The following is a 14,405-nucleotide window of genomic DNA, read 5'->3' on the forward strand; positions in this document are numbered from 1 at the left end:
TTTTTCTGCAGGCCAGAAAGTGAGCTCCTGTGGGGCTCTGCTATTGTTTTTGTTTAGGTCGCTTGCAATAGGACTCTACCGATAAGGTCTTGGGGAGTTGCTCCGGTGGGAGACGACGGGGACGTCAGATAGAGGACTCGATAAGAAGGAAATGGTAGGAAGCTTGCTACAAGTGTCGTCTGATAGTCTCCTTTGGTCAGGCGTACAATAAAGATTGCCGAGAAGGTAAGGCACCTGATGGCGTCTTTCCCACCCCCTTGAGTATGCGAAGTCACTTCAGGGGGTGACTTTGAGGGAAAAAACACATAAAGCCAGGCGTCCTGGTGGTTAACGGATTTGAAGGTTAGCTCTTTTCTATACCTGTCACATACAATGGTGTTTATGATATGTTTACCTCTTGACAGACATGTGTCTATGTAATGAACGTGCTTCGGCTGTATTCATTCACATTGGCCAGTCACCGAGGCTGGGTAACAACCGGGAAGTTGATGATGCTGCCACAGTAGAAGCAATACCTATTGTTGTTAATGATAGGAAGAAACATGTCTCGAGTAAAGAAGCACGCATATCGAATATAAACACGATTTTTCAACCCAGCAGGATTTATATAAACCAGCTTCGATCCACTGACAAGATTCCGTTGGGTGCAGAACTAGTCTTCGATATGAAACGAGACTCTTAATCCCCTTTTGGTTCAAATCATGTGTACTGCCAGCCATCTCCTATTCACAACGACATAATCATTCAAAGGGACCTGATGGGGATGTATGGTAGAGTCAGGTAGGAAAGACTGTGATTAGATAGAGTGAAAGTCAAGGCCAAGTCATTATGCCAGCCACTTCGAAGAGACATAGAACCTTAATGTGGCTCAAAGCATAACCTAGGGTATTTGTCATAATCATTAACATCAGAACAGATGAATAAACAACGACCTTTCTTGCTATTATCCACCCAAAGCTATAATTGCATGCGGTCTTTTGGTGGAGAGGGCTCTAGATGAAACTGAAAGGGTGTGAGGAGTCATACTCTATCAAAACATGACTTAGAGTATAAGGTTCGGACCGCAGCTATGACTAAAAGACCGTTACAAAGTCTAACATACCGTGGCAATGAATTCATAGTCACCGCCCACCTTTTCGCCCACCTCTTGCATCTGCCGGTTAGGTTTGGATTCATATCAACATCAATTTGTGTCCATCATGTAAGTGCATCCATCTACGGACATACTCCTAAATCCGGGCTGATTAGACTTTTCAACCCTCATCCAAAAATCCCCCATCAGGCGGTTCATAATGCAGTCAGACCAACAGTCATCATGGCGATACCAGAGCACCCAACAAAAAGCAGGATGTCAGACCAAGAACACCATTTGCATGCACCATATAGTCAAATCGGATGTTATCCCACCTCAGTCACCACATACCATTCAGGGGCACTCCCCGACTCATGTGAAAACTTATTGCCCCCATACTCCGATTAGCATTGCATCTTAGAATCTTGATTGCCATCTGTCTCAAAAGCTCGTGCAACACACAAAGCGTCTTGGTCGTAACACAACATCCAGCGAGAACACACGTCCCGAATCCCGAACCCTTGACCCCCGAGTCCGAGACGGTCAACCGCGATTTTTATACCCATTTTGACCCCCCTATCACCGAGTATATATGCACTACCGCTCCCCCAACCAACAAAAACCAACCAACCCGCCCACTCGGGTAATTTATCCACAATATAAGCAGGCACGTTGGTAGTGTTGGAGCTGGCTCAATCCACCTACCCAATCTTCTCCACGTTCTGGAACCCGTCATCCAGCCAGCCAGCCAGCAGTCCCGGCACATTGGCAATGCTACCACCTCACCTCACCTCATCTCATCTCACCTCCCCTAGATCCCCCTCTCTGTGAATGATCAAGTGGAAGAAAGTGGAGGCATCAAGGGCAAGAAGTTGGAGAATCGGTTGATCCTGGTAAAGGTACCCACGACGACGGTACGGTAGATGACATCTCGCCCACGATGACGAAAGTATCAACCAACCTGTCAGACACAAACCCATCGGGCCACCTCATGTACCGTCACCCGTTGCCGAAGCCGTATGTGCACGGTTGCCCAGTCCAAAGCTTGGAAAGGGTTGGGCGGCCAAGATCACCCCTCCTCCCGTATGTGTGTGTGTGTGTGTGTGTGTGTGTGTGTGTCTGTGTCTGTGTGCGTGTGCGTGTGGGTGTGCCACGCCCGCCACGCCATCCCCCTGTTCACGGTAGGAGTACATACCTTACCATACCCTTACCTTTCTCTACTAGCGCGCATGCTATTCGTCAGTAACTCTGCTCATCACTGGCGCGGAAGTAAAGTATCGGTCGTCGGGGGAAGAAAGAATGCAATGTCACCTTGCCATTTTGGACCACTTCAAGAAAGAGATCCAGATGGACATCTAGATGGACAAACTCCAAAAAAAAAAATCTCCCCCAATTTCACCAATACCTATCTTTTTACACCTCATCTTCACCAACTGCTCAATTACACCCGCTGCATTGGGGAATATCCGTGGTAAAAGCTCTTCGCTGTCATCCGCAATGGTGCACAATCGCGTGGTTTGATAGTGCAGAACAAGGATGTTACTGCAACCATCGCGGGAGGAACGGAATGGGGAAGCGGTAAGTTGAAGTGTGTTGTGTGAGGTGAGGGGAAAGTGGAAAAGTGTCAGCCAATATGGCAAAAGTATTCGCTTCCCCCAACAGGCTGATTGTAACCCTATCAAGTGACCACTCCTTTTGCTTTCCCCCCTCCCCTCTCCCCAATCCCGAATCCCCCTGGGTGTACCAAAGGTCCCCTTCCCTGGGGTGATTGGTTTATCTCACACCCAACACACAATCATTTTTAAGTGAAAGTATTGACGGCAGAATAAAAGTTGCATATGTCGTTGGAGATAGTGTGTAACCAGTTCCCCAAAAGGCCCGAAAGAAAGAAAAAAAAAAGTCGCCGATTGTGTTCTGTTGTTGCCATGTCCATTTTTCTCCAACCAACAAGAAATTGTTCGACTCCAAAAAAAACCCCCCGAACCTGACTGACCTGACAATGACACATGGCATTTCTTATCCACATCAGGTGAAGCCCGCGAATCCTTCCAATTACCAGGCAGGAATTGGTAAAGAAACAAAAACGTTTCCGTTTCGTTTAGTCTAGCGTCGTTCAACGGGGCTTAACACTAGGGGATTTGTTACAGTCATAGGGACCGGAACAGGGAACCGCTTTCTTCCTCGCTGATGGGGATGTGGTTGGTGGTCCCGCAATGGATGGCAGCTCGCCAATCCCAATCCATCATGCCCCAACCCCGCGTGAATACTCGTAGCAAGCTGCTGATCGCCACCTTGAAAGAGTCCAAATATCAATTGCCGTTGAGGAAGACCGAGGGACAAGGCGTTGTTTGTGGTCTGTCTTGTTATTTTCAAGCTTCTCGTCGACGCCGGCGTGCTTGGCCTGCGTCCCAGATCCAAGATGCTCGTCAGAATGATCTGGACCAAGAAGCGGGTGGCTGCTCGACCGAACTTGTTCAACGGCGAACCGTTTCCGCAAACCACAAGCATTGCAAGCAAGCATCTCCATGCCCCATCCATCCAGTCGGGGCTTGTCCGCTGTGCCTCCCCCCGCGTTCTTGCTCCGATTGACTAAGGTCTCGGCATATCTTGGCGCCCCGTGGCACCCCCCCAGCTTGGCCCTGATGCCCCCTGATGCCCTGATGCTTCCGGTCCACCCTCCCCAGATTCATTGTAAAAAAGGCGGTCCCAAATCTATCTGCCGAAACCAAGAAAAATGCAGATGGTCTTGTCGTTGCTGCCAATCTGCACCAAGGCGGCATCGGTACCGTTTTAGCCTTCCCCCCCTTCCCCCCTCTAGCCCATCAGCTAGGATCTTGTGAAGTTTCTCTTCCCCAGTCTGCGCTAGCTAAGCAGACAACTCCATCGTCCCTCTGGGGTACCCTTGTAAGCTGTCGTTAACAGCTTCACTACCAAGACCGTACCCGAACCGGTTATACTCAGCCGATGCCAGCATCATGGATGTACATAGCAAACCCTTAGTGAGGGTAATAGTCGAGTACTACGTCTACTACGTGCTTGCTGCTGGCGTCCCTGGTCTGGATCACACACCAATCCACCCCCAGACACACGGCGCTGCGACGTTCCCAACCAGCTGGCCCACGGCCTGAGGCAAACGGATACCCTTATAAGTACCCTCCACCTGCAGCCTGCCCCCCCTCGTCGGTAGTGTGAAGGGTTTGTCTGTTGTTGTGTTCTCCCCGTTCATCGACTACCTCGACACCAACCCACCAACCCGCCAGCCCGCACTGTTTACTCCGGTCCTTGGTAACATTCTTCCTGGTGTCAAACGTGCCCCGTTGCAGTCGGTCAAAAAAAAAACCAAAAAAAACCCCCATCACCATGGCCGACGTGGAAAAGGAAGTCGGTGAGTTGCCCGGTCTGTTTCATCAAGTCGCTCTCAGAATCGCGCTGAGAGCCGCTCACCAAGAGAGCTCAGCGACCCAAATGATGAGAAAACTAACACGTCCTCGCAGCCCAGCAGTCGTTGCAGGAGCGCACGGCAACCTCCAAGGATGGCACCTCTTCCGATGAGCTCGAGTTCGATTACACTGAGGAGGAGGAGGCCATCGTCCGCCGCAAGATCGACTGGCACACGGTGCCTCTGGTGACGCTCCTCTACATGCTGTGCTTCCTCGACCGCATCAACATCGGCAATGCGCGTATCCAAGGATTGGCCAGGGACCTCGACATGGTGGAAGGCGTCAGGTTCAACTGGGCCCTCTCCATCTTCTACATCATCTACCTGCTCGTCGAGGTGCCCAGCAACATCCTCCTCAAGGCCATCGGAGCGCGTTTCTACCTCCCACTTCTCGTCTGCGGCTTCGGCCTCGTCTCGTTGTGCACCGCCTTCGTCAAGGATTTCGCTGGCCTCATGGTCGCCCGTTCGTTCCTGGGTGTCTTTGAGGGTGGTGCCATGCCTGGTATGGCCTTCTTCCTGAGCTGCTTCTACAAGCGCAACGAGCTCCTGTTCCGCATCGGTATTTACGTCTCGGCTGCTTCCATCGCCGGTGCTTTTGGTGGTCTCCTGGCCGCCGCCTTGTCCCAGATCCCCTCGTGGGGAGCCGCGGGCGCCGAGATCCACACGTGGCGCAACATCTTCTTCTTTGAGGGTCTCATCACCGTCATCATTGGTCTTTTGGCGCCCATTTGGATGCCTACTGATCCGTCGACCGCCTACTTCCTCAACGAACGCGAGCGAAAGATCGCCGCTGAGCGTTTGTTGCGTGAGCACAGGTCTGATCCCGCCAGGAAGGTCACCTGGGCCGATGTCAAGGCTGCTGTTTTCTGCATCCACAACTACACCTGCGCCCTGGCCTTCTTCCTCATCAACATCACCGTCCAGGGTCTCTCGGTGTTCCTGCCAACCATCCTCAACGACCTCGGCTGGACCAACACCCAAGCGCAGCTTTACTCTGTGCCTCCCTACGTGTGCGCCTGCGTGGTTGCCATCGCCGTGGCGTGGCTCAGCGACAAGTCCGGGCAGCGTGGTGTCTGGCTGGGTTCGTTTGCCTGCATCGCCGTGGTTGGCTTCGCCATCCTGCGATGGGTCGAGAACACCAACGTTCGCTACATGGCCGTGTTTTTTGTCACCATCGGTGCTTTCCCGGGCGGCCCTGGTTTCCTTAGTTGGGCGATGAACAGTGAGTCGGATACCCGTTGGTGTCTGCATAAGCCGTCAGCTAACTTTGGTGGATAGATTCTGCGGGGCCTTCGGTTCGGGCTGTTACCAGCGCCTATGTTGTCACGCTTGGAACCATTGGTGGTATCGTCGCAACGTGAGTCATCCTAGGTGGTTTCATCGCTGTCAAATACTAACACGTCGCGCAGTTGGACCTACATCTTCTACGACGGTCCCAAGTATCACACTGGCCACACCATCAACCTCGTTGGCCAAATCGTCACGGCATGCTGCGCCCTGTTTGGCGTCTTGTACTGTGCGCGGGAGAACAGGGTTCGGGCCGCTGGAAAGCGCGATCACCGTCTGGAGGGTCTGACCGAGGAGGAGGCCGAGGAGCTGGGCAGCAGACACCCTCGTTTCCGCTACTGGACTTGATCGGCGTGAAAAGGGCGTTTGGTGGTGGAGAGGATTCGATGCGTGTATTTACGGAGATCAGAGAGTTGCGATCCGGGCCTACATAGAGTCGAGGGACTGAGGTTGCTGCTAATACCCATCCCAACGTGCGGTTGCACGCACATACGTCTTTGGGTGACAATATGCTGGCTTTTGGTGAACTATTTGTCTTGTCCTTTTTCCCAGTAGCCAACCACCGTGCCGCAATCTGTTGGGTCTAGAAGGTAGCACAAACGGCCGTGTGGCGCGCACGGGAAGCTCTGCTGGAAAGGGGCGCTGCACGATGCACCCAAGACCTTGGAGAAGCTTATCACGGAGCCTCAGGGCTGGGCATCAGCCGTGGATGGGGAACAAAGGTGGAAAGGGTTGTTGAAATGGGACTGCAACTTGATGGCACTCTCTAACCGCACCATTCAGCATTCTGATTTTCGAAGTACGGATGCTATTCTCGATGGCGGGGGAAATTCGTTCCAATGGAAGCATATGCCGATATTACGTGGTGGGTAGCGGGCGAGGGGGAGGGGAGGACGAGCCGGCATCCGGCCGTAGGCTTGCTTGTTCGGCGGGTGGTGTGCGTGATGTGCGTGGTGTGGTACTCGATGCGGTGCTCGCCAGAGGCAGGGAATTGAGTTCGGCAGTTTTCTCGAATGCCCCAAAGCAGGGAATGGATGTCGAGCGACAGTCGACAGATCCGGGGAAGCGGAGTAAGGCGATGACCAAGCTTTTGGCTAGCTCTGCAGAATGGGGGGCGGTTTGGTGGAGCAATTCCACGGAATGGAATCCTGGAAATCTGGGGTAATGGCGCTGACAAGGGATGGCGCTGACAAGGGACGGCGATTGGTCAAGTGGGGGAGAGGGGAGAGGGAGGAGGTGTGAGGAGAAGAAGCGATCAGCATCACTGGCATCATCACACACGAGGTGACGGTGACGGAGACAACCAGTAACGGCGAGCTGAAGAGCGGAAGATGGTGCAGATATGCAGATATGCGGTGGCATTCGGGACAAAAAGTTATCTGTGCGTGATTGTCTCATGCATAAGATCGTGCCTTCCAATCTTGAGCATGTCTGGTACAAATACACAAGGCAAGAACTCTCACCCAGTCACCGGACATAACCTGGGATTCATGAACTCGGGGTCTCCGCACCTCCTTTGGTCCTATGTCTGTCACTGTTGCCGTCATCCCAACTTTTGGAACTACCTAGAAAATGGACACCAAATCATCACCCCTTAACCATCATCATGTCGGCCATGCAGAATCCCCAAGCAAACCCCCCAGCGACCCCGAGAAACCACCGCCACCCAACGAAGACATCCAACACTTCCGCTCTCAATCCCCAGAATGGCACGCCTCCTTCGAACGAACCCTCGTCCGCAAAATCGACCTCCGCCTCCTCCCCTGCCTAATCCTCATGTACCTCCTCAACTTCCTCGACCGCGCCAACCTCGCCCAAGCCCGCCAGGGAACCTTGGAGGCAGACCTCGGCATGTCAGGCACTGACTTCAACTTCGCCACGTCCATCTTCTTCGTCTCCTACCTCGTCTTCCAGCTGCCGTCGAACCTCCTCATAACAAGAGTCAGGCCGAGCATTTACCTGACGGGGGCTATGTGCCTCTGGGGGGCCGTCTCTGCTTGCAGCGGTGCGACCAAGAGCTTTGCGCAGTTGGTGGTGGTGAGGATTTTGCTGGGTTTTGTCGAGGCGCCGTTTTTCCCGGGGGCCGTGTTCTTGATGAGCAGTTGGTATACGAGGGCTGAATTGACGAGGAGGATGTCGTACTTTTACTCAGGGAATGCGTTGGCGAACATGTTTGGGGGGCTGATAGGAGCAGCTGTTTTGGGAAAGATGGAGGGTGCTCAGGGGATTGCTGGGTGGAGGTGGTTGTTTATTATCGTAAGTGTTCGCCGGACTGTGTCTCCAACATGGCTGACAGCTGAGTAGGAGGGTGTTGTTACCATCGCGGTTGCTCTGATAGCCATGTGGGTGTTGCCCGACTACCCAAGCACGACGCGCTGGTTGAGTCCACAAGAACGAGAGTACGCTTCATGGAGACTTCTGGCCGACATCAACGAGTCCGACGACCAAAGGGCCAAGACGGTCTGGCAAGGCACCAAGCTCGCATTACTAGACTACCGGCTCTATCTGTTTGTCCTGCTGCAGCATCTCAGCTTGCTGTCGCAGACATTCCAGTATTTCTTCCCCAGTATTGTTGGAACACTAGGCTACGGAAAGATCGAAACGCTTTGGCTGACGGCCCCTGTCTGGTTCGCCACATTTTTGATTTCGGTATGCGTTACCTGGACGTCGGCTCGGACAAAGGATCGATCCCTCCATATTTTTGGTCTGATGCTGGTATCAGCGGTGGGCAACGCGATTGCTACTGGTACGACAGTCACCGGGGCAAGGTTCTTTGCCATGTTTCTGATGCCCATGGGGGCCGTTTCTGCTTGTGAGCACTGCCTGATCTCCCAGAAGGCTGAAGAAATTAACCGAAATGTAAACAGATCAAATCATCCTGTCATGGATTGCCAACTCGTTCCCCCGTCCCATGGTCAAGCGCGGCGCGGCGGTGGCCATCGCTAACATGGTGGGCAATACGGCTAGTATCTACGGCTCGTACATGTACCCTCAAACGGCGGCACCGCAATACACCCCCGGAGGGAGCGCGAACTCGGCTATTTGTTTGCTTGTTGGTCTGTTGGCGATTGTGTTACGGTATCTCCACAAGTGGGAGAACACAAAGCTTGAAAAGGCTGAAAGGCAGAGGGCAGAGAATGCTGAAGCGGGTGCTGTGTCGGATTCCTCTGTGGGGGATGTCAGGGCTGATGGGTTCAGGTATGTTTATTAAGGCCCGTGGGTGTTGCTGGTTGCGTGAGGATTTATTGGTGGGAATATTGGATATCATGGGGTATCTTACCTAGGCGGGCGGCCCCTGTTAGAATATGGGGAAAATAGATAAGGCAAATAGATAAGGCAATTGGAACAAGAATGAAGTTGATCCAAGGAAGAGTTGTTGTGGCCGAGGGATTCTTGAAAGTCACGCCCATTAAGCGAGACGTGCTGTGTTTTCTAGGCACGTAGACACGGTCCGCCGCGTATTGGGGCGCATACTAAGAAGTATGCCAGGTCGAACCTTTTGAATACACTCAACTCATCTCTGGCAGTTCTCTTTTGGGGTCCAGGATCAGACTGCTACTTGACCACACGCGGATCGGACGAGTATTACCCCCGGTAGTTGGGTGGGCCAAGCTGGTAGTCAGCCTAGCCAGCCGCAAAGACCTAATATCGGGAAGCTGGCGGGAGGAATTTAGGTGCCTTGTTTGCCGCTCGGCTGCTACCGCACTTTCTTTCTTCCTTCGACTCAACATGTCGGTGTTTCATGTTGTGGGAAGAGGCAGAGACATGACCGTGGGGTGTGGAAGCAGCACACCGGCCAACTGGCGGCGCGATATTTATGCTTCTTTGCGGGGCGACAGATAAGCATAGGGCGAGGATCACAGAGGTGTGATATTTGTATTGATGAGCAAGCTGCATGGCGGGGGCGGTGGGGGTTTGTAAGGCAAATGATAAGATATGCCAAGGGGAGATGGATGTTGCCTAGGTGGGTTGTTGAATGTTTTTTTGGGTGTTCGAGAATCAGGCACTGACTTTTCGCGATCAAGGAACGGGTTTGACTCACAACAAGCAACAAGCATATGACATCATTCGACCCCGCGATTGTACGTGTATCCTATTTTCAATTTCACTGCCGATACTTAAACCGGAGAATAAATAAAAATTTGATGGGGCCCCCATGTTGCAACATGATAGCGCTTCCGACGTTTGTGGTCAAGAAATAGCTTCCTCCCATGAGATCTCAGAGGTCGGGTCTTGGCAGTTGGCGGCGCTTGTAAGTGGTGGATTTCTGGCATCTGATTGGCCAACTGCCCGTATCCGTTGACCAATCCGGAAGGAAGGACCAGGAGGTTCAATTCTTTGCAGCCACGAATCGATGACATCCCGCTGCAATTCGTCAGAGTCGAGTCAATTAAGCGGATTTTATCGTTCTTGTGATTTTGGGGGTGTCATGTCATCTCCTGTTAAGTATCGAGGCATTAATCACATCTGATCGTCATTTTGTTTTTCAGTACCTACCAACATCTCAAAACCAGGCCAGGCCCCGAGTTAGGTGCTTCTGAGAAATTCTTCTTTTCTCCTTTTGGCAAAAGTCTTTCAGATGCAGTAATGTCGACTCTACGATGCATGCGGGACACACTCTGGCCATTGCCATGTGGGCCATGACGGCGCTGTCTCTTGGACTCGTCGGCCTACGTCTGTACACCCGCATACGAATCGTTCGCTTTGTCGGCATCGAGGACCACATGTACGCATGGACCGGAATATTCATGCTGGTGTTTGCTGCGTGTATTCAAGTCGCTGTTCATTTTGGGTTGGGACGCAGCTTCTGGACTCTTTCTCCGGACGAGTCATCGAGGGCCATCTTCTGGACCTATGTTGCCAACAGCTTCGCCATCTCGGGAAACGCACTCGCCAAGCTCTGCATGGGATTTTTCTTATTACGGGTTGTGCAGCTGAAGTGGCAGAAACTTGCGCTCTGGTTTCTGATTGTTGTTACTGTCGGCACATCGGTAACACTGGTGGTGATGCTGTGGAACCAGACGACGCCAAGGAAAGCAAGTTGGGATGTGCTGAGGACGCCTGGAGAGTGGAATATCCAGATTCAACCCATGAGTGTTGGGTTGGGTGGTATGTTGGACCGTCTCTGTATGGATATGACGACGTACTAACTCCGAGGCAGGTTGGTCAAGCGCCTGTGATTTCTTCTTCGCCATCTTCCCTTGGCTCTTCATCATGTCCTTGAAGATGCCGCGTCGGGAAAAGTTCCTTTTGGCCAGTGGCATGAGCCTGGGTGTGATGTAAGCAAAGATACAATCAAGTTGGCCGACATGAGCTAACGACTCGCAGTGCTGGTGCTTGTGGTGTTGTCAGAACCGTGGTGCTATCCCGGTTAAAAATCGATGACTTTACCTGTGGGCGGCCTTTTTCCTGGTTGTTCAACCTGATCGGGAGCTGACATTTGGCCAGTAAACTTTGCCCCTTATTTCATCTGGGCCGGCGCAGAGATCACTGTCGCCTTGGTGTGCCTGGGCATCCCAACCCTGCGACCCCTCTACCTGAAGCAACGAGGCATCAGCACCATCGGTTACGGCAACCACCATCACACTGAGCAGAGCGACCCCGAACTACCGCGCTTCACCATGGTCGATCAAAAGAAGAGGCCCGACCCATCTCCGGATCCATCCCACAACGGCTTTGAAACCCCCGACCCCCGAAACCTACACCTCTCTCATATCACATTGGAGTCGCTGGCATCGCCCCAACGACAGGAATTCGCCCAGCAGCAACAAACCACACCCAGCCTGACACCACATAACACAGTAGAAACCCAAGGCCACCTCCGAGACTCTTCCTCAACAGGCTCATCCCATACAATGGTAGACTCCACACTGGCCAGCCCTGAACTTGAACAACACCCCCTTTCTTACCCCCACATCTATTCGAGAACGGCGGCAGCCATAGCACGACCACCAAACGCACATATCAAGGACCAACACAAAAGAGACCACAGCGGCGACACTGGTGATAGCATCACTGTCGATGACATTCTGGGTTTCTACGACATCGAGGAGAAAAGCCAGAGCAAAACCAAACTTCCAAATTACGACCAGACACAGCCACAACCACTTGGACCGCCACTCCACCAATCGGCGAGTATCAAGCGAAAAGAGCACCGGATTACACAAGTAGATTTCCTTTTAAAGAATACAAGAATGGGAGGCGGCAACGCCGAGGAGAGGCGTATCATTCGGCCGCAACAGAATATGAATAGACCTTGGGATGGGGAGGGTTGGCCATTGAGAAACTGACTGAGCATGATGATATGATGGTTGTTGGACTTTGGACATTTTTTTTACTTCTCTTTGCGATACCCCTTTTTGCAGATTATTTTTTCTCATATGAGCTGGAATCTATTGGAATGGTGGAAATGAAGAACTGTCTTTCTAATACTCTCTGTTGCTGCTCAGTTTACTCATGGCTCAGCAGCTCCTCAATAATACTTTCAATCTGCCCCAGGGAATCCGCCTTGACATTCTCCTCTTCAATCTCTTTCACTCTCTGTCTGTACTTTTCATCCCCCAACACCGTGTCAATACCCTCCTTGACTTGCTCCACCGACGGGTTGGACACCCCCAAATTAACCGCCACCCCCGCCCTCGCCGCCCGCTGGCAAACGTCCCCCTTGTCGGCGATCAACCCCGCCAGCACCATCGGCACCCCGTTCATGATCCCGTGCATGAACCCGCCATAACCAGCGTTGGAGACAAAGACATCTGCATGGGGAAGGATGGCCTCATAAGGGAAGTAATCCACCATTCTGACATTCCTGGGTGTTTCCTCTTCTGGTAGGGGATTCGGCTCCCCTTTTTCTCCCAGGGTAGCAACCACCAAGACATCCTCCCTGTCAGCCATTGCCTGAATGACCGGGATCATCAGCTCGTGGTAGGCGCGGTGGATGGTACCCTGGGTGACGAAGACGACCTTTTTCTTTGCCGGGTCCGAGTCGGAAAGGGCGCTGTTGAGCGTGAGTTCCTCCCACCAAGGGGGGTATACGAGGTTCTTGTCCAGCGCCCTGACGGGCAACCCACCGACAAGACGGAATTTTTTGGGGTCCTTGGTCACGTTTGGGTATTCGAGCGAGGCGGTGGTGGCCATGACGGTGACGTCCCCGCCGGTCATGGCCACATCAAGCGGCAGGTCGGTGAACCTTTTGGTGGACCCCAGCTCTTGGAGTTTTTGATCGTAGTGCTCAATCAGTGGCTTCCACATTGTCTTGCCTCCTGCGTGCATGGTCTTCCAGACTGCCTTGTTTTCAGGGGTGGGGTCGTACTTCAGACCAAGACCAAAGGGAGGAAAATCGGGGTCGGAGCTGGTGTAGATGCTCGTGTGCCAGTTTATGGTCTTGGGGAGGGAGGTGTAACCCTTGGGTAAGGGGCAGCCGTATTGATACGGCAGCAAACCCTGAGACAACGCCTCGTGGACGAACAGAATCTTCCGTGGCTCAGGATGAGCGACGCGGATGTCCTCGAGTGTTTTCCTCAGAACGTGATACGACGGAACGATGGACTCCCCAAACACGGCTTTCATTCCTTCGAAAAAGGCCTCGCCTTCAGTGGAGCCTTCTTGGACTTTGGGGACGTCGTACTCGAAGGGGTTTTTGATGTATTTTGCGCCGGTGCTCTCGATGAGGGGTTGGAAGCGGGGCCCGGCGATGAAGTAGATGTCTTTGTAGCCGCGGTTGAAGTGGAGGTGCTTTGCTATCTGGGCCGCGCCGGCGGTATGGCCTGAGGCGTTCAGGGTCATGAAGAGAAGGACGGGTTTCTCAGGGGAGGTGAGAGGGGGGTGGCCGTTGGGGCTGGTGAGATCTCGGGCGTCTCCCATGTTGGTGGTTTGATCAAGCAAGATGTAGCGTGTTTGAGTTGAGAGCAGGGAGTGAATGGCGAGATGGGAAGAAGTGGATTGAACCCGGAGGCGACACCAAAGAGGATTTATACCCATTGGGTTACCTCTACATATCCCCAGATATACATCCTGAACAGGGAGGGGATCAACTTCCAACAACAGTGATCGGACAAAGGCTACCAATGAGAGCCGCCAGGAAAGACCCTCCGGGTAGCTCGCCGTTGCAATCTTGCAACCAACACGATCCGTTGCGCTGACAAACGCTACAAATTGTGTTGTAACGTGGATCGAGCTTTGCTCTGGGATCAGCGGAATATCCCGCAGCATTGCAACGACAAAGGAGGCGACCACGCTGGGCACATACAGCCCTGTTGGGTTCGCGCACGGGCATGGCATGATTGCCAAGCCGGAACAGGAACCATAGTAGTGATGAGACCCAAGTTGACATGTCAGAAAGATGGTGAATGAGCCTCTGCAAGCTCCTCAAGGCCTGCCTCGCCTTCTACATTGGATGTCCATCGAGCCTCGTAATGTTTGTTTACCTACATTTGCGGCACCTCTTTCCTCACCAGGACATGATAGTCCGCCGCCCGCGGCGGAGTTCATAGGTATACTTAGCTCCGATATATAACTGTGGCACAGCATCTTTTATCATCTTCGCATCATGAGCTGCCAGGGAACATGTGTCAGTGTGAGCTCCGGGATCTGCCTGGCTGGCTTAAC

General features: G+C 52.8%; 4 protein-coding genes across 4 annotated transcripts; 3 read left to right on the top strand and 1 right to left on the bottom strand.

The window, feature by feature from the left end:
- Window positions 1-3,028: 3,028 nt before the first annotated feature.
- Window positions 3,029-6,146, top strand: QC762_311450 (uncharacterized protein; the record flags this gene model as incomplete). Its single annotated transcript, XM_062889444.1, has 4 exons — window positions 3,029-4,457; window positions 4,567-5,733; window positions 5,790-5,868; window positions 5,921-6,146. Exons 1-4 carry the CDS (start codon window positions 4,433-4,435, stop codon window positions 6,144-6,146), a joined length of 1,497 nt encoding a protein of 498 aa, XP_062745369.1. The 5' UTR covers window positions 3,029-4,432.
- Window positions 6,147-7,370: 1,224 nt separating this feature from the next.
- On the top strand, window positions 7,371-9,161 carry QC762_311460 (uncharacterized protein; the record flags this gene model as incomplete). The annotated part of the gene is made up of 3 exons (XM_062889445.1): window positions 7,371-8,054; window positions 8,103-8,610; window positions 8,666-9,161. The coding sequence occupies 3 exons, from the start codon at window positions 7,371-7,373 to the stop codon at window positions 9,007-9,009; spliced, it is 1,536 nt and encodes a 511-aa protein (XP_062745370.1). The 3' UTR covers window positions 9,010-9,161.
- A 1,043-nt stretch (window positions 9,162-10,204) lies between these two features.
- QC762_311470 (uncharacterized protein) lies at window positions 10,205-13,702 on the top strand. The gene is made up of 3 exons (XM_062889446.1): window positions 10,205-10,907; window positions 10,960-11,191; window positions 11,247-13,702. Exons 1-2 carry the CDS (start codon window positions 10,400-10,402, stop codon window positions 11,079-11,081), a joined length of 630 nt encoding a protein of 209 aa, XP_062745371.1. The 5' UTR covers window positions 10,205-10,399; the 3' UTR covers window positions 11,082-11,191; window positions 11,247-13,702.
- QC762_311480 (uncharacterized protein) lies at window positions 12,249-14,104 on the bottom strand (the record flags this gene model as incomplete). The annotated part of the gene is given in 2 exon segments (XM_062889447.1): window positions 12,249-14,050; window positions 14,068-14,104. The coding sequence occupies 2 exon segments, from the start codon at window positions 14,102-14,104 to the stop codon at window positions 12,249-12,251; spliced, it is 1,839 nt and encodes a 612-aa protein (XP_062745372.1).
- Window positions 14,105-14,405: the final 301 nt, after the last annotated feature.

This window comes from Podospora pseudocomata, chromosome 3 (genome assembly GCF_035222375.1).
Source record: "Podospora pseudocomata strain CBS 415.72m chromosome 3, whole genome shotgun sequence".
NCBI classification, from domain to species: Eukaryota; Fungi; Ascomycota; class Sordariomycetes; order Sordariales; family Podosporaceae; genus Podospora; species Podospora pseudocomata.

Bases quoted from the DNA above. Each gene is read 5' to 3' on its own strand.
- QC762_311470 (XM_062889446.1), top strand. From the start codon at position 10,400: ATGCATGCGGGACACACTCTGGCCATTGCCATGTGGGCCATGACGGCG. The intron at 10,908-10,959 runs GTATGTTGGACC...ACTCCGAGGCAG, and splicing joins CATGAGTGTTGGGTTGGGTG to GTTGGTCAAGCGCCTGTGAT.